We start from the raw sequence: 25,000 nt of genomic DNA on the forward strand, positions 1-25,000 counted from the left end.
CATACTGCTTTTAAGTATCTGTTTGTGCTTAAAGATGGTAGAAGGGGAATTAAAAGGGATTTGGTTGCTACCTAAAGTGGGTTGATAAACTAGATAAAAATTTCTTCAATGATTTGTAACTTTTAATAATTTTTGACAGTGGATCAACAGGGCCAGGGGCCCCTCAACAGCATTTCATAACTCCTGGATAAAGCAAGCCACTTTAGCCTATTATATTTATTTATTGACAGAAGGCTACAGCAAACATAGATTAGCATTAAACCTCCAGACCTTTTAGATCCCTTGGCAACAGCTTGATATGACCATATCCTATGACAACAGCACTGTCGCCTGAGGAGGCCCATTTTTGTGGGGAAGGACAGAATGAAATAAATTTTGTTAAACTTGAAAAGCTGCAAATCTTTGAGCTTGATGTCTTAAAGAGCTAATGTGGTGTCTTCAATGTATGATTTATAATTGATAAAACACAATCAGATCTTGTCTCTACATGATTGTGCCTTATCCTCAATGCTGGAACTATATATTCGTAGTTTTGATGTTTGCAGAAAACAGGCTCAAATACTTAAGAGATTACAATGATTTGAAGGCTAACAACACATCGAGGTTATTTAAACTGGTATAATAATAGTAGCATGATGAAAACTGGCTGGCTGTCATTACATAATTAATGAGCTGCTAGAATCTTTATTAATATAGAGTTTGAATTTAGAGACTAAATCTTAGCAACAACTAAAGGATAATAACATAAGGAATAAAAATGAATAGAGATTAGATGTCAAAATTTATATCATGTCTACTATGTTGAATTTGTGCTTGATTTACTAATCCAATTCCATATGACAGTAGGTTTATAAGCTGTGAAAGGCAATCCAATAACAACTAGGTATAAAGAACTGTTAACTAGAACTTAATGCACAAAAGCAAACTGCAAGAGTTCAAATTCTGAAAGACATGTATCATTTCCATATCATTGTTTTAGCATCCACTTTTCCATGTTTGCAAGGCTGAAACGAAATTTGTTGTGACAGAATTTCTATGGCAGGGTGTCCTTCCTGTTGTTAGCCCACACTTTTGCCAAGCAAAGTAATATTTCCCCATGACCAAACATTTTTTTCCTGAAGATTGGAAATGAAGGACACAGCTTGCATGACTGTGATACTCATTTACAACTATCATGCAAAGTTAAGATAAAGAAAAACTAACTTAGACACAGAGAAACACACACATGCATGTATGTAAAAGTGTGCTTTACTGTCTCCTAGCCTTCATATATTGTGGGATAGCTGTAAATGAGTTGTCACCATCATGCTTGCAAACAAGTGATGGTTGGTGAGAGAAAGGACATCTAGCAGTACAAAATCCACCTCAACAAATTCCATGTGACTCATGCAAACATGAAAATGTGGAAGTTAAGATGATGATGATGATGATGATGATGATGATGATATATACATACATACATGCATGCATTCATACATGCATGCATACATACATACATATATAGATCAAAATAGTTTGATTCAAATTCAAAATGGCTGACGACTAGCATCATCCTTGAAACTTTAGAGTACTAATGAATTTGAATCAAACTGTTTTGATCTATACATCTAACTCAATAAATTGGTTGAGTGCCCTACTTTCGTTTGTCCACTCACTCATATATTGCCAGTGCCACTGGACTGGCTCTTGTGCGAGGCCGTTGTAGGATTTCCAAGCGAGATCGTTGCTGGTTCCCCTGGACTGGCTCTTGTGCGGGGCCGTTGTAAGATTTTCGAGTGAGATCGTTGCTGGTTCCCCTGGACTGGCTCATGTGCGTGTGACACATGAAATCTTTCGAGCGAGATCGTTGCCGGTGCCCCTAGACTGACTCTTGTGTGGGTGACACAAGAAATTTTTCGAGCGAGACAGTTGCCAGTGCCACTGGACTGGCTCTTGTGCGGGGCCGTTGTAGGATTTTCGAGCGAGATTGTTGCTGGCTCCCCTGGACTGGCTCATGTGCGGGCGACACCTGAAACCTTTTTTTTTTTTTTTTTGTGCGGGTGGCACATGAAATGCACCATTTTGAGCATGGCCGTTGCCAGTACCGCCTCACTGGCCTTCGTGCGGGTGACACATAAAAGCACCCACTACTCTCTCTGAGTGGTTGGCGTTAGGAAGGGCATCCAGCTGTAGAAACTGTGCTAAATCAGATTGGAGCCTGGTGTAGCCATCTGGTTTCACCAGTCCTCAGTCAAATCGTCCAACCCATGCTAGCATGGAAAGCGGACGTTAAACGACGACGATATTAGCCGAACTGTACAGTATGGTATATCCATTATGGCTGATTTTACCCATCAGTTTTGCACTAGGTGTTCAATGGTATCTAAGGTAACAGTCCAAATATGCAACACTGTGCTCATCAGAGGTAGCTATTATGGAATGAGATATGGCAACTCCTTTCTATTTTTGGAGGTTCACAGACACATCTGGTTTGAGGTTGCTGTGAAAAAGATGATGAAATGAATCGAGTAGGGGATTGAGTTAAGAGTTATGTCCCTTGATACCAAAACATCATCTGTGGGGAAGGTTTTGTTGCAAGATGACAAGAGTTTTCTGGAAAAGAGTTTGTGGGAAATGTGTGTATGTCTATATGTATACATATACACACACACACACATATATATGTATGCATACATGTGTACATATATAAATGAAGGCATGGTTACAAGGCTTGCTTCATAGTTTCAGGGTCAGTCCCACTGCATAGTGCTTTGACCAATGTCTTCTACTATAGCCCCTGGCTGACCAAAGCCTTGCAAGTGAATTTTGCTGATGAAAACTGAGAGAAGCCAGTTGTATGTGTGTCAGTGCTGGACTAACTCATTATGCAAAATAATCACATGTTTAGGGCATGAAGGGAGAGAAATGAAAATGGGTTATGGTACAAAAGAAATCACTTTAAACTTGCTAAAATACTATTTGTAATGCCTTATCTCTACTAAGTATAGAAGCAGGAGTTTTATGCTAAATTAATTTTAATGATATCATTGAACACTTTGCAATTAAAAAAGAAAAAAATGAAGGGCAAAACTTTTCAGATATAAATAGAGTGGAAGTATACAAAATTAAACATTATTTTCCATCTAACTGTTAGATCTGTTTCATTTTGAAAAATAAAAATTCATTATTTGGTTTATTATCGTTTACATTTTGAATTATTTTTGTTTACATTTTGAACCATTTACATATACTTGAGGGCACCAAAACCTTCAAAGTGCTTAGGACCACTATGGGTCTTAATCAGGCTCTGGTGTGTGTGTGTCTTTGAGTTTGTCCCACCACCGCTTAATAACAGACGTTGGATCGTTTATGTCTCCATAACTTAGTAACTCAGCAAAAAGAGACTGATAGAATGAGTGTCAGGCTTAGAAATAGTTTTAGAGTCAATTTGTTGAACCAAATCTTGCAAGGTGGTGCCCAACTATATGACTGCAGTCCAATGACTAAAATAAGTAAACCGTTAAAAGCTATAAATACACACACACACGCACACACACACACACAGACTTAGAGAGAGGGTGGAGGTAGAGACAAATTTTTTATGTAGGTAGTAGATTATGGTTTTATAAAAAATACAGAAATGCAACCATGACATATGGAAATGTACTATTGTATAGGAACTAATACAACACATTCTAGTACTAAAGACTGAATATAAAATGATGATGAGGATGATGGTGATGATATAATATGACACAGAGTATCGATAAAGAAATAATCTATACACTAAACATGTATGATATTATACTGCATATTCCTCACAAAAGATACAAAATTGCTTTCTGAATACAAATCTCTCAGTGGCATTTCTCTTTTTTTTCTTCAAATGTTCACATAAATAGCTGCCGTAGTGTTTTGCAGAAGCTTCATAAACTCCATATTGCATTAAACATCATATCACAGATTTTTCTATAAAGTCCAGAAAAATCTTGTATACCCCAAGTATGCTTATTAAATCTATTGATACACTCTATGTAGTATAAAGCAGATATTTAATCCAAGGCATTCAATAATGATTTTATATAACGTAAATCTGTCCTGACAGCCATTCTCCCCAAATGTGTGTAAATGTATACACACACACATAGTCATGTATCTACACAAGCAAATACATAAACACACATGTATATATACCAATACATACACATACACTATATTTTGTACTCTATACAATTTTCATTAAGATATGTCTAAAAGTATTTTCTTAATATATATGCCAATCATTTCAAACGATGAAAATACTTCAAGAGTTTTTGCGTTTTAATTTGTGGGCAGCAGAATTTCTTGTAGCCATTTGTTTTTTTGTTTTATTAATAACTCAAACAATAAGTTGTGTTGAGAATTCAATCAGAAAAATATAATTAAGCTTTTTATGACCACCATATTCCAATCAACATATTTTTAAATTATTTCAAAAACTGAAAATATATAACTAATTTTCAAATTAATTTTCCAAAAACTTGAATAAAACTGTCAAGTTGTCAATAACAACAACAACAACAACAATAATAATAATAAGAAGAAGAATTATAACAACAAAATACTTGTAGACTAATAGATGTAAGTGTTCCCACTGACAAAAATATATCTGTAAAGGAATTTGACAAATTAAGTAAACATAAGGACCTGGAGATTGAAATACAAAAGATGTGGCATCCTAAAGTGAGAACTGATCCTGTTATTGTAGGTGCCCTGGATATGTTAAAAAAGGAATGTCAGAAACATCTAGATAAGATCCCAGGAGAATCATATCACAGAGAAATCCAAAAAATTGTGCTGACGTATACTACCCACATCCTTAGCAAAATCCTATCCATTTAAATGTTTGTGTTGTATTACATTAAGATATTTCGCTGATGCCCCTACCACCCACTCCCCAAGCATTCAGTCAAACTTTAACAGCTCTTATCCTTCACTTGCCCTAGGATACTGGGTGTATCTCAGTAAGTGATTGCACCAAACATGCAGATTAAAAGTACATAATAATAATAATAATAATAATAATAATAATAATAATAATAATAATAATAATAATAATAACAATAATTATAATAATGATAATGAACTTTTAACTTGAACTTCTAACTTGTTGTCTCTTGAGGTCTCTGGGTGAGACTTGGAGCCAAATTGTACAAATGTAAAGCAAACGTCAAACATAAAATAATAATAATAACAATAATAATAATGCTTTCAAATTTTGGTGTGAGGCCAGAATAATAATAATAATAATAATAATAATAATAATAATAATAATAATAATAATAATAATAATAATAATAACAATAATAATAATAATAATAATGGTGACCATGATAGTAATCTACACAGATAAGGAACTGCAATATAATGGGATAGAGATATCACACTTCCTTGGAAAGAGACCCCAAAATGACTCTTCATTGATATAGCGGTACCTGAAGATGAGAACATTGTGACAACAGGGAATAATAAAGCAGAAAGGAATCAAGTCATGTCCTTTCAAGTAGAAGCCTATTAATAAAGCTTCATTAGTGAGTGTGATACCCATTATAATTGGTTCACTTGGAGCCATCTCAAAGAACACACAGATCTGGCATGAGAAGTTGGAACTACCAGATATCATTGCAAGTATACAGGTAGCAACCATACTCAGAACAATGTGAACACTTTCATTTCTAGGCTGGGACATGACATATATACCCCAGAAAAGCATCAAAACTAGATAGAATTAATAATAATAACAACAACAACAACAACAACAACAACAATAATAATAATGATGATGATGATTCCAAATTTTGATACCGGGTAGCAGTTTTTGAAGGGAGGGGAAAGTTGATTACATCAACCCCAGTATTTAACTGGTACCTACTTTATTGACCCAAAAGGATAGAATACAAAATTGACTTCACTGGAATTTGAACTCAGAACATAAGGACAGACAAACTGCAGCTAATATTCTAATGATTCTGCCAGCTTACCAATTTAATAATAATAATAATAATAATAATAATAATAATAATAATCATCCTTTCTACTAAAGGCACAAGGCCTGAAATTTTGGGGGAGGAGACTAGTCGATTATAGTTTCACTGGTACTTAATTTATTGACCCTAAATGAGTGAAAGGTAAAGCCAACATCAGTGGAATTTGAACTCATGATATAGCAACAGGCGAAATACCGCTAAGCATTTTGCCTGGCATGCTAACAATTCTACCATCTCGCTCCCTTAATAATGATAATAATAATAATAATGATAATAATAATAATAATGATAATAATAATAATAATAATAATAATAATAATAATAATAATAATTCCTATATTATAAAAATGTCTTTATATTCTAAACAGTTTTTATATTTCATACAAATTTTTGGTACATGATAAACAATTGTATACAAACAGAATGGTTATAAACAAACATGATGGTGGGTATATACAATATACAATAAAATAGGAATGAAGGGGCTGAAAAGCATTATAGATAATGAAAAATAAGAATACACAAATGATAAACAAAGCTGTATATGGACAGACATTATCTATAAATGTCAACTAAATGAAAAATATCAACTTTTTGCATCTTTTTGCAGAGAAAATGTGAAATTGAATTTTGATGTTTTTAGAGATATATATCTGTTTTCCATCAATTGAAAAATACTAAACAACACATAAAATAATTACAGGGAAATTATAGGCAGGAAAGAAAAAACGAAGGTAGGATATTTATGTTTCACACTGATATTCAGTATGAGAGTAAAGTTTCACTCACAGGAAGTTGAATCGGGATCATAAATTTGATTCATCTCACCCTAATGCAATGATATTTATGACAAATGAAGACAATGGTATCTTGAATAAGTATAACAAAGCAACGAGAAAATAGACAAGAATGATCTCTATGTCTTGCCTAATATTATAAAACTATATAAACGTTGAAGCATAATTAAGGCCACAGTCAGACTTGTCAGATCCTCTCAAACCATCCAATTCATGCTAGCATGGAATGTTGATGTTAAATGATAATGATGATGATGCTGGCAAAGTTGTGTGGCTAAGAATTCCACTTTCCAACCAAGTAATTTTGGGTTCAGTTGTACTGCTATACCAATCTTTTATTCAATAAAAACAACTCTAATGATGTGGTAAATGTTAGTTACTTTTGTTTGTGTGTGTGTGTGTGTGTGTGTGTGTGTGTGTGTGTGTGTGTGTGTGTATGTGTACATGTGTGACGTGCATGTTTTTTGTGTGTATCTATATATTTACATTTGTTCTTCTGCAAAAATTGCTGAGTTAAAAGTACTGATATTGTTGCCATTTTCCATGTCAACCAATTGAAGGCATGCAGAATAAAGGGTCTTCTGCTTGAAAAGGGTTAGTGAGAGAAAGAACATCCCGCTATAAAACAATGCCTCAATATAATGTACTTGTCTAATCCATGCTAGCATGGAAAAACAGATGGAAAAGTGAATAACGGCCCATACAAATTTAGCTTGTTGCAAGTTTTAAATAAATGGTGCCTACATCATTGTTGGTAGGTGAGATCGCATTAGAAGCAATGTTAAAAGTGAACAGAAACATTCAGTCAGTATAGAGGGTATTGGGTACACTAACAGAGTTATTGATATATGGTTACTGGTATAAGTTGGTCACAAGTTTAGAGATAAAGATACTGTGACAGTTATACAGTGAAAGATAGACTAGTTTTTACTATAGAACAATGTATTTGATGTTAAATATGTCCAAAGGATCATGAAACATTGCTGCATTAGTCACTGAGAGATCAGATGAAAATGATACATGTTTCAAAAAGACCGATTTAGTTGTAGAATAAATTTAATATCATATTCCTCGCTTTTTATAGCCCAGATCTTCTAACTTTGAGTTAACCAAAGCAGTAAAGCATGAGCTAAGTGTAAGAGAGTATGGCGTCTAACAAACAAGATAACGCTGTAAATGATTGGTAGGGGAAAAGAACAGAAAAATATAGTAGATTTCTAACATGATGGAATATGCAACCTTGTTAGGTATTAGGAGAGAAATATCGATGAAGGTAGTGATTGCATTGAAAAATAATGGTGAATTTTGAATGGTAAGACGCTAAGCTCCCCTTTTATTTCATTTTATTTCATCCTAATATCTCAAACAAATCGGATGCTATGAATTTGTATGCAAGACTTTTCAACCATCCCTCATCCATGATATATGTTTGTGTTTATGAAAAATAAACCTAAACATCTAAACATTTTAGTTTGAGTGTGTGTGTATTTTATATGCACGCACAGGTGTATGTATGTATGTATGTATGTATGTATGTGTGTATGTATGTATGTATGCATGCAAGCATGCATGCATATATATATATGTATATATAGTTATGTGTGTATGTCTATATATATATGTATATATATATATGTGTATGTGTGTATATATATATATGTGTGTGTGTGTATGTATAGGTGTATGTATAGGAGTATGTATAAGTGTATATATATATGTACGCATAGATATATAGATGTGTATGTATGTATAAGTATATGTATGTGTAGGTATATATATATATATATATATATATATGTACATATATGTGCGTGTGTATGTATAAATAAATGTATATTTATATATGAATATACATCTATATATCTGTGTATGTTTATATATCTATATGTCTATGTGTATGTATATATGTGTGTATGTGTTCATATTTATATCACACCACATGTGTATATATATATATATATATATATATATATATATATAAACATACATGAACATAATCATATTCACACACACACACACGCACACACACACATTATGAACACCGACACCACTTTCATAACCAATGGTTTGAAAACACTATAGTATCACCATGGCATATCACTAACTTACCACAACACAACAGTCTCCACACCCTATGCCACCTCCATATAGCACCACCATCAACCTGGCATCATCATTCACACTCCTCCCCCCTTTACCCATTCATCTATCACGCCTGTCACATTCTTTATGCAAGGAAATGCATTGAAGCGTGCACTGATCAATAGATTTATTGTCAGAATATATTTTATCATTGATCAGTTGTGATAAATAAAATATGCCGGGAGCTCAGTTTTCTCGGCACAATAATGCTATGAAATGAAGTTAAACGAATACATGATGTGTCCAAACAGATTACAACAGCCGATCTCAATAAGGCAACATAACACCACTAACTCTCTCTCTCTCTCTCTCTCTCTCTGCTTCTCTTGCTCTGTTTGTGTACATACAACACATACATACATACATACATACATAATGACATTTTATATGAGCATGGATCTAAGATTTAGTGTTGAGACAGAATGCTAAGATGTTCCTGATTTTCTAGCAAGAATTAAGTATGCTTTTAGCTTACCTATCTCAACAACAACAACAACAACAAGAAGTTTAGCTCAATAAATTTTCACAGACCACAGTCGGAATTGGTTTCGGAAGAATTATGCAAAATACAATATAATAATTGATAAATGAGTATGAAAAATGAAAGATGTATTTGATAACAAAAGAATGAAGAAAGTTCACAAGGAATTTCATCTTAGAACATCACGATTCTTTAACACAATCCATCATAACTGAAGTTAAGCCAGGGGCAAGGAATCATAAATCTTACATCTTGCTGAGGCAAAGATGTCAGAGTGAATAATTATAACTAAAGTTTTAATAAAACATTACCAAACTGGCCTCAGAACTGGTTTAGCTTCTAATTGCTTCTTTTTTACTTTTTGTCTCTTAATTTTTTGGGGTCATTGAATTGCAGCCATGCTGGAGCACGGCTTCTTGAACAAAATTCAAACGTATAATAAATCCTAATGGAGTTGGTGATTGTTTAACTTTGGGCTGTTCTATCTTATATAAAAAAAGAAAAGTAACCAAAAGGAATGTTAGTCAACCATATTCCCTGAAAACTCTTCACCAAAATGTCAGCCACAAACACCGTTGAGACCCAATCACTGAAAATCTTACACTATTCTAGAATTAATTACTTTTCACCAATCAGAATTAGAACGAAACTGACTGCGTTGCCTGGGAAGATTAAAACAGGGATGCTATGTTTATATCCTTCTTTCCAGTGGTGTCTTCATTATCTTCACTGCCATTGTCATCATCATTATTATTTTAACATCAACTTTTCCATGACTGAATGAATCAAATGAAATTTGTTAACACAGATTTTTTATGGCCAGATTCCCTTTCATGTCACAATCAACTGTTTCCAAGTAAGATGATATTTCCACTAACCCTGTCAACAGGGGCAGCACTGGTGGCTGGCTCATGCTTTCACATGATTTAAAAAATAAATGATACTACTTTATGGTAGAGACATTTGTTTACATTAGCGTGTAATGCCAAAACAAGACAAGGAGACACATGCACATCTTCATATATTCTCCATGTTCAATGCTGGCCAGGATAAGATCCAACAAGTTCAAGGATAGCATGACAGTCCATTTGTCTGTTTTGAAATGGCTTTTATGGCCAGATGCCATTCTTAATGCCAACCAGTTTACAAAGTGTACTGGGGTGGCTTTTTTTATAGCATCAATAGTAGTGAGGTCATTATGCAGCTTGGAAATCTCAGATCTACTTTGACTGTGTGGAACTATAGCAGTGAAGGGAAATGAGAGGTAAGAGTACGAAAAAAAAAGTGAAGAGAACAGGTTTGACAAAATATAAATAATTCAGCAATGAAACACAAGTTTAGAAACTGCATACTTTAATCTCAGAAATTTTATATTTGGTCTCTGTCAATCTTGCACAAGAATTCCATAAATCAAGACATTAACACTGAAAGGAAAACACAGTAGCATCAACAAACCTCTTGTGTCATTTTGATAACCATGGAATATTCAATTGTGTGAAAATTAGACGTAATTACTTTATCAACACCACCTACTACACATGTGTGCTCTTCTGTCTTTTCCCAACCTTGTCACATTGCTAAGCACTGCCATTTTGAATATTTCCTTACTTAGCATGCAATAGTTGATATGTTGAAGATGAGAATCTCATTTATTTCAATAGATTGAAATATTCTACAAAATTAATTTCAATCAATCTTCCACCAAAACCTTAAATTTCACCTGTACCACTTTCTCATTAAATTAGCAGCGTGACTGTTAATGACTTAGGTAACTACTCTCCATTTTGTATCGCAAACACACGCATGTGTGTGTGTACATACACACATACATCTCTCTCTCTCTCTCTCTCTCTCTATGTACATGTATATATATATATATATATATATATATATATATATGAAGTGGGGTGGGGTTGACAAGTTCGTGGCTTTAAGGGTATTGTGAAAGGCCTGGTTGGAGGCCAAAACTTCCAGGTTCTTTTACGGGGCTTAGAAAAACTGAAGGACAGCTGCAATAAGTGTGTGAATCTGAGAGGGGAATATGTTGAATAAAACCATAATTAAATGATCCTCATGTATTTTCTTTTACTCAAAGCCAGGAACTTTTCAGTACCACCCCTTCCTGTACATGTGTGTATATATATATATATATATATATATATATATATATATATATATATATATATATGTATGTATGTAATAAGGCATAGCTGTGTGGTTACTTGCCTCTCAGCAATATGGTTTCAGTCCCATTAGTCTTTCCTTCTACAGCCGCAGGCAGACCAAAGCTTTGTGGGTGGATTTGGCACACAGAAACTGGAAGAAGCTCATTTCATGTATGTATATATATATATATATATATATATATATATACACACACGCACACACATTCACACTGCCCTTCGTAACACCAACAAAGCTTTGCAAGTGGATTTGGCACACAGAAACTGGAAGCAGCTCATTTCATATATATATGTGTATATATATATATATATACATATATATATATATATACACACACACACACATACATAAATTTATATGTATCACCATCATCATTTAACACCTTTTGTCCATGTTAGCATGGTTGGACAGTTTGATGGGAGCTAACCAGCAGGAGAGCTGTTCAGGTTCCACTTGTCAGTTTTGGTATGATTTCAATGGCTAGATGCCCTTCATAACACCAACTGCTTTACAGATTGTTCTGGGTGCTTTCTGTATGCCACTGACATGGGTGTGTTTATGTAGCACCGGCATAAGTGCACTTTGCATGGCACTGGCACAAGTGCACAGTGTGTGGCACTGACATAAGTGCAATGTACATGGGATTAGCATGTACATTACAGGCACAATACGAATGTGCCTGTACATACACCTACATGATGTAAATACGAATGTAATTTCCATGACACTAGCACCTGCAAAACAAAGTTGGGAGAGGGGTTAGGAGCATGGTAATAAAGGACATGCCTCTATGTATAGATGGCTGTGATTCTATTTAGCTGGTTGTGTCTTCAGAAGTTCCCTCCACAATATAAATACACAAATATACATACATATATATATATATATATATATATATATATATATATATATATATATAGGTTGAAAATATGTAAAGAAAAATGAAGAAAAATGCCTCCGTTTCACATAGTTTAATATTTTTTAATATAAATATATACATATTACATGGGTGTTGTAAAATCCAACTGGTTTTTGATATTTAAATTAGCTTTTCAAGGGGTATTGTATAGTGATTAATTCTCATGATGAGGGGCTTTACATATTTTCAACTCATAATTTTACCACGTGTTGTTTACTGAATCTCCAGTATTCTTGCTCTTTATATTTCTATATATATATATATATATCAGGTAATGAAAGTCACGGGGAGGGTCATAGCTCAACTACTTAGGGAGCGAGTCAGTTTAGATGAGATGCAATTTGGGTTCGTGCCTGGGAAAAGTACCACTGATGCTCTATTTCTGGTAAGACAGCTTCAGGAGTAATACCTAGCCAAGGATAAACCTCTGTACCTGGCTTCCATTGACATGGAGAAAGCCTTCGACAGGGTTCCCCGATCTCTCATCTGGTGGTCAATGAGGAAACTAGGAATAGAAGAATGGCTAGTGAGAGCTGTGCGAGTCATGTACAGAGATGCTGTCAGTAAGGTGAGGGTTGGCAATGAGTACAGTGAAGAATTCCGAGTGGAGGTAGGGGTCCACCAAGGTTCTGTCCTCAGCCCCCTCCTATTTATCATAGTCCTCCAGGCTATAACAGAGGAATTCAAGACAGGATGCTCCTCTATGCTGATGACCTTGCACTAATGGCTGAGTCACTATCAGAACTAGAGGACAAGTTTCAGGTGTGGAAGCAAGGACTAGAATCGAAGGGCCTTAGAGTCAACCTAGCTAAAACCAAAGTCCTAATAAGTAGGAGGGCAGACAAAACACAAACCCCTTCGGGTAGATGGCCTTGCTCGATCTGTAGAAAAGGCGTGGGTAGAAATTCTATAAGATGCACCCAGTGCAAGCTATGGACACATAAGAGGTGCAGCAATATCAAAGGAAGGTTAACTAGGAAGTTAGTTTTAGTTTGTAGCAGATGTTCAGGAGCTATAATCACTGTGAATGTGCAGAAAACAACTTCTGCCACATTACAGGGAGAAAAACTAGAAGTGGTGGACAGCTACCGCTATCTTGGTGACCAAATTAGTAGTGGGGGTGGGTGCGCTGAAAGCGTAGCTGCTAGAATAAGAATAGCCTGGGCAAAGTTCAGAGAGCTCTTACCTCTTCTGGGGACAAAGGGTCTCTCTCTCAGAGTAAAAGGCAGACTGTATGACGCATGTGTACGAACAGCCATGCTTCATAGCAGTGAAACATGGGCCGTGACTGCTGAGGACATGTGTAGGCTCGCAAGGAATGAAGCCAGTATGCTCCGATGGATGTGTAATGTCAGTGTGCATACTAGACAGAGTGTTAATACCTTGAGAGGAAAGTTGCACTTACGAAGCATCAGTTGTGGTGTGCAAGAAAGACGATTGCGCTGGTATGGCCATGTAGCGAGAATAGATGAGGATAGCTGTGTGAAAAAGTGCCACACCCTAGCAGTGGAGGGAACCTGTGGAAGAGGTAGGCCCAGGAAGACCTGGGATGAGGTGGTGAGAAGATTCGGCAAGCCAAGTGAGACCTAAATCGAAGGCCTCAGGCAGCCCACTTATACATACCCTCCTTCATTGGACACTAAACTCCGCTTCCAAAGACCTGTTGAGGCAAGTGAAATCGAAATCGAATTAAATTCAACAACTGGCACCCATGCCAACGTCATCTCCCTCATTGGAAACGAAACTTGGCTTGCGAAGACCTATTGGGGCAAGTGAAAGCGAAACCGTCAATGGCACCTGTGCCCAGCAGTGCCTTCCTGGCACTTATGCCAGATGGCACATGTAAAGACATTTGAGCGAGATCATTGCCAGTGCCACCGAACTGGCTCCTGTGCAGGTGGCACGTAAAATACACCATTTTGAGTGTGGCCGTTGCCAGTACTGCCTGACTGGCCTTCGTGCCCGTGGCACATAAAAGCACCTACTACACTCTCGGAGTGGTTGGCGTTAGGAAGGGCATCCAGCTGTAGAAACTCTGCCAAATCAGATTGGAGCCTGGTGTAGCCATCTGGCTTCACCAGTCCTCAGTCAAATCGTCCAACCCATGCTAGCATGGATAGCAGATGTTAAACGACGTTGATGATATATATATATATATATATAGTGGAACCTTGATTTATGAATGTTGCTCTCACCATGAACAAAGCAGTTAATAAACAGTTTTGCAAACATCAGGTGATGAATGGTGTCTTGATTAACAAACACACAAGCTGTCAACAATGGTTGGTGACAAGCTGGAAGTATTAGCAGGTGAGTGTCACTTACTGGCTTTTGCTCATTGCAAATCCCTGCTCAAATTCAGGTTTAGGAACACTAGCAAATCTACCCATCTACGATGGAGGCATAAAATGAAGGAGGGAAATCATAACAGCAGTATGTATTCAGTAATACGCAAATTGATTTGATAGATTACTGGGAGATGTGTTAAAGAAATTACTTTATTGTTGGTGATACAGCATTCTATTGTAGCTGTATGACATATTTGCAACTAAGTGACACATGATGGCGATTCACTCCCAAATTGAAATAGGCTCCCAGCTTCTGTATCATGAATCGTTATGCAGACCACTTCTAACGAAAGCCAGAGCTTCCTTTGACCACTACATAAAAAGTTTTAAGAAAAATATGTTATTTAGATATATCTTTATTTTAGTTGTTTATACTCTTATATATTCAAAGTTCACAACTTTCCTTATTTATATTATGAATCATATTCCTTTCGATAATATCAATATGATTACAAAACTTTGTAGACGATATTTTCTGTTTGGTTGACACTAATGTTCAAGTTACAGGAGCCTGCTACTCTACTCATAACAACATATAACTGGTCGTGTGTAAACATCGGAGTGGATAAAAATACACCTACATGATGTAAAGTCTGGCCCTGTGCCTTGTTTGCTGTGAATGTGCCAGCGGAATCTCTAGGGTTGCAAAAAATCAAACTAAGACTTACTTCTCATTGTTCTGTGTAAATAATGTCTGGATGATCTGGTACCATGAGTTAATTTGATTGATAAAACTGAGATGTAAACAACAGCTGCTTTGATTAGCTATTTTGAATCCTACTTGAGACTGACACATTTCAATAACCTCTAAATAATCACACACACTATATACTGATACAAACTTTCCATTTTATTTTCACTATTAACCATCCTCACGACCCCCTTTGTATCTACAATGGGCCATAAACTAACTATATGATGAAAATCCAGAGTTACTCATGACTGGTGAATTTTAGATAAAAATACGAAGGTGGTTTATCAATTAAAAAATTGATATCCACGAAATAATCATACTTTCTGATTTTTTAATGCTAAAAACCTTCCTTTTTATGGTCTCTGTATTCCTCAAAATATTGTAACCATTGGTCCAGCCATCTAGCCATGAAGAGGGATCAAACAAAGCGATGGACAGACAGACATAACGCCCATTATAATAAGATAGCAAATCTGCCCATCTATAATGGAAATAAAGGGATAGTATCACAAATCTAAATTCACGAACTATATGGAGGGAGGGGGGAATCCAGAGTTATTCCTCGTCACCAACCCTTTTCTTCATATCACATGATTGTTGGTGATAGGAAGGGCATTCAATCATAAAAAAGATCTGCCTTCATAAACTTTGTCTGACCCATGCAAGGGTGGAAAATTGGTCATTAAAATGTTGGTGAAGCTGATATGTGCGTATGCGTGTGTATGTATTAATGTTTGTTTTTATGCTCAGTTTTAATCCTTTCTACTATAGGCACAAGACCTGAAATTTTGGGGAGGGAATAGTTGATTACATCGACCCCAAGACTCAACTGGTACTTATTTTATCGACATCCCTCCCCACCAAAGGATAAAAGCCAAAGTTGACCCTGGTGGAATTTGAACTCAGAACGTAAGGATGGACGAAATGCTGCTAAGCATTTTGCCTAGTGTGCTAATGATTCTGCCAGCTCACTGCCTTATGGTCAGTTAAAATAAAAACAATTTTACATTAATCTGATGGGTTATTCTATACTTTTGCACAATCCAAATTTATAATTCTCTTTCAAATATGTTGACAGTAACTACGAGGTTTTGGCCAGCTTAGACATCGTCACACTGCTCAATGATGGGTTAGGTGGCTGTAACTTCGGAGTCACTGTCAACAACATTCTTGTATGAGAGTTAGAAATATATATATATATATATATATATATATATATATATATATATAATAATAATAATAATAATAATAATAATAATAATAATAATAATAATAATAAATGCGCCCTTTTAAAGCCTAGCCAGGCTCATGGGCCTGGTTTCCCAGTTTCAATGGTGTATGTGTTTTCCACCTGTAAGGAACGCCAGTCCATCGTAGTGTTACTCATTTTTGCCAGCTGAGTGGACTGGAGCAATGTGAAATGAAGTGTTCTGCTCAAGAACACAATGCATCACCCATTCCAGGAATCAAAACCACAATCTTACGATCATGGCATGGTGCTGACACCCTAACCACTAATCCACGTGCCTCCACACATATATATATATATATATATATACACACACACACATATATTTATATATGTATACATACTTTCACACACAGAGGAGATAATAAATAAAGACTGAATTAAGGAATTACATTCTAAAGAAGTAAAATTAATATCTTGCCTCAGGATAAACCACAACAAAGTGTCTAGTTAAGAATCCTAAACTGTTAAACAGTTGACAGAATTTTATCCTGTCTTGCCACTAAATCATGGAATTTCTGTAATGGCAGGGCTGAATTATTGGTTGATTCCATTCCTTGAGGAACAAGAACTTTAAAGTTTATCGGTTGAGGAATGTCAACCATATTGTTAGATCAATTCTGTGGGATTACTGATTGATTTTGTAATCAACTGATAAATAGCTGAACTAATAGATAAATAGATTGATGGATAATCAGTTAGCTAGGTGGATAGAGTTGAGTGTGCATGTGCTAGAGTGTATGTATGTGTGTATGTGTGAATGAATGTATGTAGGACTGTATACAAATATACATATACACACACATACATATCACACATGTGTTTATGTATATATATATATATATATATATATATATATATATATATATACACGCATATATGAAAATATGTGTACGTGTATATGTATATGTACATCACACCTAACACTCATATATATATAACACACACACACACACACACATATATATATATATATATATATATATATATAAAACATATATATATATATATACGTGTGTGTATGCAGAAATTGCTTCGTCATTTATCAATTTATTACTCTTTTTCTCTCTTTCTTTATCTCCATATGTCTGTCTGTCTGTCTTTCTCACTCTCCCCACACATACACACACACATTTAGAAGAACAAAGAGGGAAAGAAAGTGAGAAAGTATGGTTGGATAATTGATAAATGGGTTTCTAATTTCTTAGTTAAGCTGAAAGTATTGGACAAGTAATGTTAAATGCTATTGTTGTCCTATGCTAGATTACATTCGTTGATCAAGGATTTTAAACCCTTCACACCTGAGACACTATTTTATTATCTTCTCTATTCAGGTAGCTAACCCACTTAGTAAGATCATTAGTGATTTCTTAATTAGACATGAAGTTTGTAGCCAATTCTGCCCAGAGGCACAAAACAGTTCATGTGATGCTATACAAACACTTGACATGGCTACCTTGACAATAATAACACTAATGTTCTAGGCTTTTAAATAAGTAAATAAATGACCAACTATGATGACACTCAAGAAATAATTCATCAGCTGCTAGCTTCAGGAGAGAAATAGGGATTAACATGTCATCTGTAGACCAAGCCATTCTAGGAATGATACCCAGCCATAGAACCTTACCAAAGCAGACATTAGAGCTTGATACACTCAAGTCCATGCAAGAAAGAAAAAACAAAATGGAAGAAGGATGTTAATGGATAATAATGATGCTGATGATATACATATATAACAAGCAAAGTAGCTAGTTAGAAAATCTCTGTAAGAAATGAAAGTAGTAACTATACTGAAAAGTAATGTTTATCACCACTTCAACATGGCTGTTCAGACGTTTCTACCCCAGGAGGACACCTCTTCCAGCTGGTTATCAATGCAATCTGCATCTGATATATATTGCAAGCAATATAGAAAAATAAGTGACAATCAGTCACTGATCTTGCAACATGTGAAGTAGCTAGTTATATACATACATACACACAGACAAACAGATAGATAGTTACATAGATATGGATATATATATAGATAGATATATATTCATATATACATATAACTGTTTGCATTATAAGATTACATACATCTTAGGCATGTGCTTTCAAGTTCAGTCCCACTGTGTGGTACCCCGGGCAAGTGTCTTCCACTACAGCCCTGAGCTGAACAAAGGCTTATGAGTGGATTTGGTAGATGGAACCTGAAAGAAGCCTTTTTTTTTTTTTGTGTGTGTGTGTGTGTGTGTGTGTAAATAATTTGCAAAGCATGCCACTTATTTCAAGTTTCAGCCTATAATTCCAGTCTTACAGAAATACATACATTTCAGGTAAAATAATATCACAATATGCAAGCTGTTTGAAAATATATTCCTTTCTCTGTTCTCCCCTTTATTTGTGAATGTACCACTTCAATTGGCCTTGTTTTTCTCATACACCTCATCGTACTTGTCAGTTTCTACTTGCTGTCTTCTTGGCACTCAACTCAGCTTGTTTATAAGTGCACCAATTCAACTGACCTGTGACTTGGTACTAACTCGAACCAAAAAATACTTCCCCCACTACTTCACCCCTCCACTCTTTTTTTCAGAACTTTCTTATTTATATTTCTGTCTCTAAATAACTAAATTAAATAAGTCTACTACTATTTGCCAAGAAAGAACATCAATAATTTCCTCAAATTTTGCTAACTACACTTATCCAAGATGACTGAAAAGAGACTAAAATTTGGAAGTGAAGGTAGTATTATATAAAGAAGCTATATAAAGATTTAGAGTAGACAAGAACCCATTAGCATTCAGATTACTCAATCCACATTGTTTTGAATTAATCATGTGCTAACTTGTAGATCTGAGATTTCGATGGTGTAATTGTTTATGATTTGAATGACATTGTCGAGTACATGTGAGAGGTCAGATCTGGCCAGTTTGGACATAAAACAGGTAAAACATTTTGGGTCAGATATGACCAGTTTATATGTTAAAGGGTTAAACTCGATGATTTTCAAAGTTTAGTGGAAGTTCTAAAGCAGTTACCTCATTGAAAACTTGGACATCATTTCATTTTTTTTTTACAAATCTGAAGTGATGCTTAAATGCATCACTTCAGATAATAAGCCTTTGATGTGTGTACATATAATGTATACTAATAAACATAACAGTCACTGAAGTGAAAGCTAAAATTTTTCATTATAATTTGAACGAATTTGAAGATGCATCTACTGAAAAGACTTTTCTTCTTTTATTATTTTAGTTGTTTCAGTCATTTGACTGGAGCCAAGCTGGAGCACTGCCTTTAGTCAAAACAAATCGACCCCAGGACATGTTCTTTGTAAGCCTAGTACTTATTCTATTGGTCTGTTTTGCTGAACTGCTAAGTTATGGGGGACGTGAATACACCAACATTGGTTGTCAAACGATGGGGGAGGGGACACAGACACAGACACAGACACACACATATATATATATACAATGGGCTTCTTTCAGCTTCCATCTACCAAATCCACTCACTAGGCTTTGGTCAGCCTGAGGCTATAGCAGAAGACAAGACACTTGTGCAAGGTGTCATGCAGTGGGACTGAACCCAGAACTATGTAGTTGGTAAGCAAGCTACTAACCACACAACCATTCTGTGCCTATACTTACCACACAGTCACTCCTGCGCCTATTATTAGTAAAAATTATTTTGCAAGATTTGTGATGCTCCATATTCCTATACTCTCTTACTTGTTTCAGTCATTTGACTGTGGCCATGCTGGAGCTCCACTTTAAAGGGATTTTAGTCGAAGACGTCAATCCCAGGACTTATTCTTTGTAAGCCTAGTTCTTATTCCATCAGTTTCATTTATCTGAACTGCTAATTTATGAGACATAAACACAGCAGCATTGGGTGTCACGAGAGCGTGGTGGTGGTGGTGGTGGTGGTGGTAAGGAACAAATACAGACACAAAGACACACACACACACATACACACATACACACACACACACACACACACACACACACACACACACACATATATATATGTGTGATTTGGGCTATCCTTTGAGTAAACAACGCACAGAGTACTCCGGATACGATATGATATATATCCACCTTTGCTACTACAATTATCTCCGAAAATACACACAAGGATTCTTTACAAGGATGTTTACTGCTGGAATGGAGCTACACTCTAAGTACTGTTTCTTCTTTGTTCTTTTTTCTGCGCATCGCTCTCACTTGTTACTACAAATCTCCTCTTTTAGATGTAATAATCCATTCTTCTACTATTACCGTCTCCGATGAAGGGATACATTGGATTTTCTCTGAAACAGCTGTAAGACTTTATCCATAAAATATAATTTTAACTTTGCCATTGGTTTCTTTATCCTTTTGTTTCTTTATATATATATATATGTATATGATGGGCTTCTCTCAGTTTCCATCTACGGAATCCACTCACAAGGCTCTGGTTGGCCCAAGGCTATAGTAGAAGACGCTTGCCCAAAGTGCCATGTAGTGGGACTGAACCCAGAACCATGTGGTTGGGAAGCAAGCTTCTTAACACAGCCACACACAACATTAAAATCGCTGGTAAAACTGCTAATAATGATACAGAGACCACAACAAATTATTGTAGACACGGACATGGCTATGTGGTAAGAAGTTTGCTTCCCAACTACATAGTTTCGAGTTCAGTCCCACTGCATAGCACCTTGGGTAAGTGTCTTCTACTATGACCCTAGGTTGACCAAAGCCTTGTGAGTGGATTTGGTTAAAGGAAACTGAAAGCAGTGTGTGTGTGTGTGTGTGTGTGTGTGTGTGTGTGTGTCTGTGTGTGTGTGTGTGTGTGTGTGTGTGTCTGTGTCTGTGTGTGTGTGTGTGTGTGTGTGTGTGTGTGTGTGTGTGTCTGTGTCTGTGTGTGTGTGTGTGTGTGTGTGTGTGTGTGTGTGTCTGTGTCTGTGTGTGTGTGTGTGTGTGTGTGTGTGTGTGTGTGTGTGTCTGTGTCTGTGTGTGTGTGTGTGTGTGTGTGTGTGTGTGTGTGTGTGGTGCTGTCTTTTTGTCTTCACATTGCATGATAGTTGTGGGCGAGTGCCACCATCATAAAAGCAGTGTTTTTCATTTTCAGTCTTCTGTGGGAACATGTCTGGTCATGAGGGAAATATTACCTTACTTTGGAAACAGGTGAATGTTGGTGACAGAAAGGGTATCTAACTGTAAAAATCCATTGCTGTAATTTCTGTCCAACCCATGCGAGCATGGAAAAGTAAATGTTACAATGATGATGTTGATGATAGTGGATGATGATGATGAACTGAAGAAAATTATTACGAAGGTGACTATACACTAGAGCGAGTACAGTATTGAGCTTTTCTGAAAGTTCTTGTCTATTAGTTCTTTAAAGTAACTGTTATGTCGACACTCCCAGGCGAAGAAGTAGGATCTCCCAAGACATATAAATAGAGGTAGTCTGACCGTGGTAGGTGTGTTAAGTAGCAGTTGTGTAGCGGTTGAGTAGAGATCATCCGAAGGTGCTAGATAGCAGTAGTTTGAGACATAACAGTAGCAATGGGGATGAGATGCTCACACAGCCACTGCGTAGTATTGAGACGTAACAGTAACGATAAAAATGAGCACCAGCTTTTAAAGATTTTAAAAGCCATCTGATGATTCTTGTTGATACAAATGCTGCAGCTAATATAAAATGAAAGTCCCTGTGTATGTGCGTGCATGTGTGTGAATAGCTTCCTCAAAATCCAAGGACTTTGAAAAGTTATACTAAGTTTAATTTACCTATGGCTAGGATGACTATCACTCTTTTCCAATATGGGTTTACAATCTTTGTGACTCAACTTCAGAAAATTATTGGCCAACATAATATTTCCAATAAAGCATTATCTCTTTCAGACTTATAGAACATGCAATTCAGGAAACTTAACTGATCTTTTTGATAGAATGAGAATGAAATTTATTCTTAAGAACAAAACTTTTTTGCTCCAGCAAATGGATCATCATCATTATCATCGTTTTACATCCACCTTCCATGTTGGCATGGGTTGGATGGTTTGACAGGAGCTGGCCAAGCAAAAGATTGTCTATTTTGGCACACAATCACAATCAAGATGTCATAACTAATTTCCTGGCATATTATTTGATAAAGGCTTAATCAACTCATTATAGCAATTTGAGAGGATAAACATTATTGTCAACTTCTGGATAAAGTTCAACATTATGAATACAGTGGATAATATGTCTGGGTCATAGGTGAAGAAAACCTCTCAGTTATGAATAGCATTGGGTAAAACAATCTGGCCAGACTGCATCCATGACTCTACAGGTTTTCACCAGCTGAGAAACATATTAAACTTGAGATGTTGGTGTCAGTGGCAGATAATGAAGCCATAGAAGTTTACAGCAGTCCTTGGAAGGAATGTGTGTAGCATATGATCGTCACATTGACTATGACAGAGAAAGTTGGGCAGAGAAACTGCATCAAATTTTGCCAAAAGCTTGGCGATACCTGCTCAGAGGCCTATGCAAAGTTGCAGAAAGTGTATCAACTGCACACAAGTGTACAAATGGTTCAGACATTACCAAGATGGCTGAAAAAATGTTGATAGTGTCAAAAGTTCTGGCAGACCTGCAACCAGCAGAACTGAGAAAAACATCACAGAAATGCATGCAGCTGTGAGGGGAAATCATTGAATCACCATCTGTGAGTTATCAGAGGATGTGCAGATTAGTTACGGTTCAGTTCAGTCCATGATCACGAAAGATTTAGGTAGGAGACATGTCAGCTAAGTTTGTGCCAAAACTGCTTTCAGCTGACCAAAATGACACTCAGGTTTCAGTTGCACAAGATCTCCTTGACTGTGTTGAGAATGATGAAAAGTTTTTGGAAATGGTCATAATGGGTGATGAATTGTGGGTCTTTGGCTATGACCCCAAAACAAAGGCTCAGTCTTCATAGTGGAAGACCCCAACCTCTCTGAGACTGTAAAAGGCACAAATGGGGAGATTGTTCATCATGAGTATGCTCCACCTGGTCAGACAGTAAACAAGGAGTACTATCGTGGTGTTTTCCAGCATTTGTTGGAAAAGACCACAGTTGCATGTATCTGGTGAGTGGCAATTGCACCATGACAATGCACCTCCCCATTCAGTGCAGCTTGTGCACCAGTTTTGGCTAAACACAGCATTCCCCATGTCCAACAGTCACCGTATTCCGTAGATCTCACCCTTTGTGACTTTTTCCTCTTCCCAAAAATCAAATCCCGCTTGAAAGGAAGAAGATTTCAGGACATCAAGGAAATCAAAGTGAATGCAACGAGGCAGCTACTGGTTATCCCAGAAAACGAGTTCCAGGAATGCTTCCATCAATAGAAACAGTGCTGGGTTAAGTGTGTGTCTTCCGAAGGGGACTACTTTGAAGGAGATTACATGCCAAATTGGTACGTGTTGTAGTTTTGTTATTATAGCATTAGTCTGGATACTTATTGATCATACCTTGTACAACTGAAATGTTATAGAAGTGTTGAAAGTCTTTGCTGATAAGACTTAATGAAGAATGTAAAATAAAATTACAAAGTGTTCAAAATAATCTGTTCTAAAAGTGAGGCAATATGCTGTAAATGTGAAATAACTGTGGATTATATCTTCATGCTGTTACTTTTGATGATGATCTATTATACAAAAGATAGTACCTCCTTACTACCTCCTAAAATCTCCAATTGTACCACTACCTTTCAAAGAGAAGAGTAATCAACACTATTTGTGTTGAGTACATACTGTCTTACGATGTTATTGTATCTTATTCATTTAATTTCTAAGTACATATCTTGTCGAATGTTATTTTCATATACATACTTTATTGGATGTGTTTAAAACTTGATATTTCCATGCATAAAATTGTAAAAGAAGGGGGAAAAAAACAAACTTACCCCAGCATTTTGGAGGGGGATGTGACCACGATCCATTCTCCTGACACTGAGTGGAGAAAGATGGGCCGTCGAAAGTTGTCCTCACATTGCATCTGAAATGATTAAGAAAAACAAATATAAATAAAACAAAATAAAAGAATGTGACTATTACAAAAGTATATCAAAATAAATATTTCTTTAAATTTATTTTTGGTATGATTTTACAGCTGGAATGGCTGTGTGCTTAAGAAGCTTGTTTCCCTACCATGTGGTCTCAGGCTCTGTTACAC

General features: G+C 36.1%; 1 protein-coding gene across 1 annotated transcript in view; it reads right to left on the reverse strand.

Annotated features, from left to right (window-relative positions):
- LOC106883993 (protein lev-9) overlaps nucleotides 1–25,000 on the reverse strand; it is a 693,982-nt gene that overhangs the window by 161,466 nt on the left and 507,516 nt on the right. Inside the window, exon 12 of the mRNA XM_089358252.1 lies at nucleotides 24,732–24,823. Within this exon, the coding sequence (XP_089214378.1) occupies nucleotides 24,732–24,823 (92 nt within the window). The remainder of the gene's footprint in view (nucleotides 1–24,731; nucleotides 24,824–25,000) is intronic.

The sequence above is a fragment of the Octopus bimaculoides genome, chromosome 10, assembly GCF_046866305.1.
Source record: "Octopus bimaculoides isolate indiv1 chromosome 10, ASM4686630v1, whole genome shotgun sequence".
NCBI classification, from domain to species: Eukaryota; Metazoa; Mollusca; class Cephalopoda; order Octopoda; family Octopodidae; genus Octopus; species Octopus bimaculoides.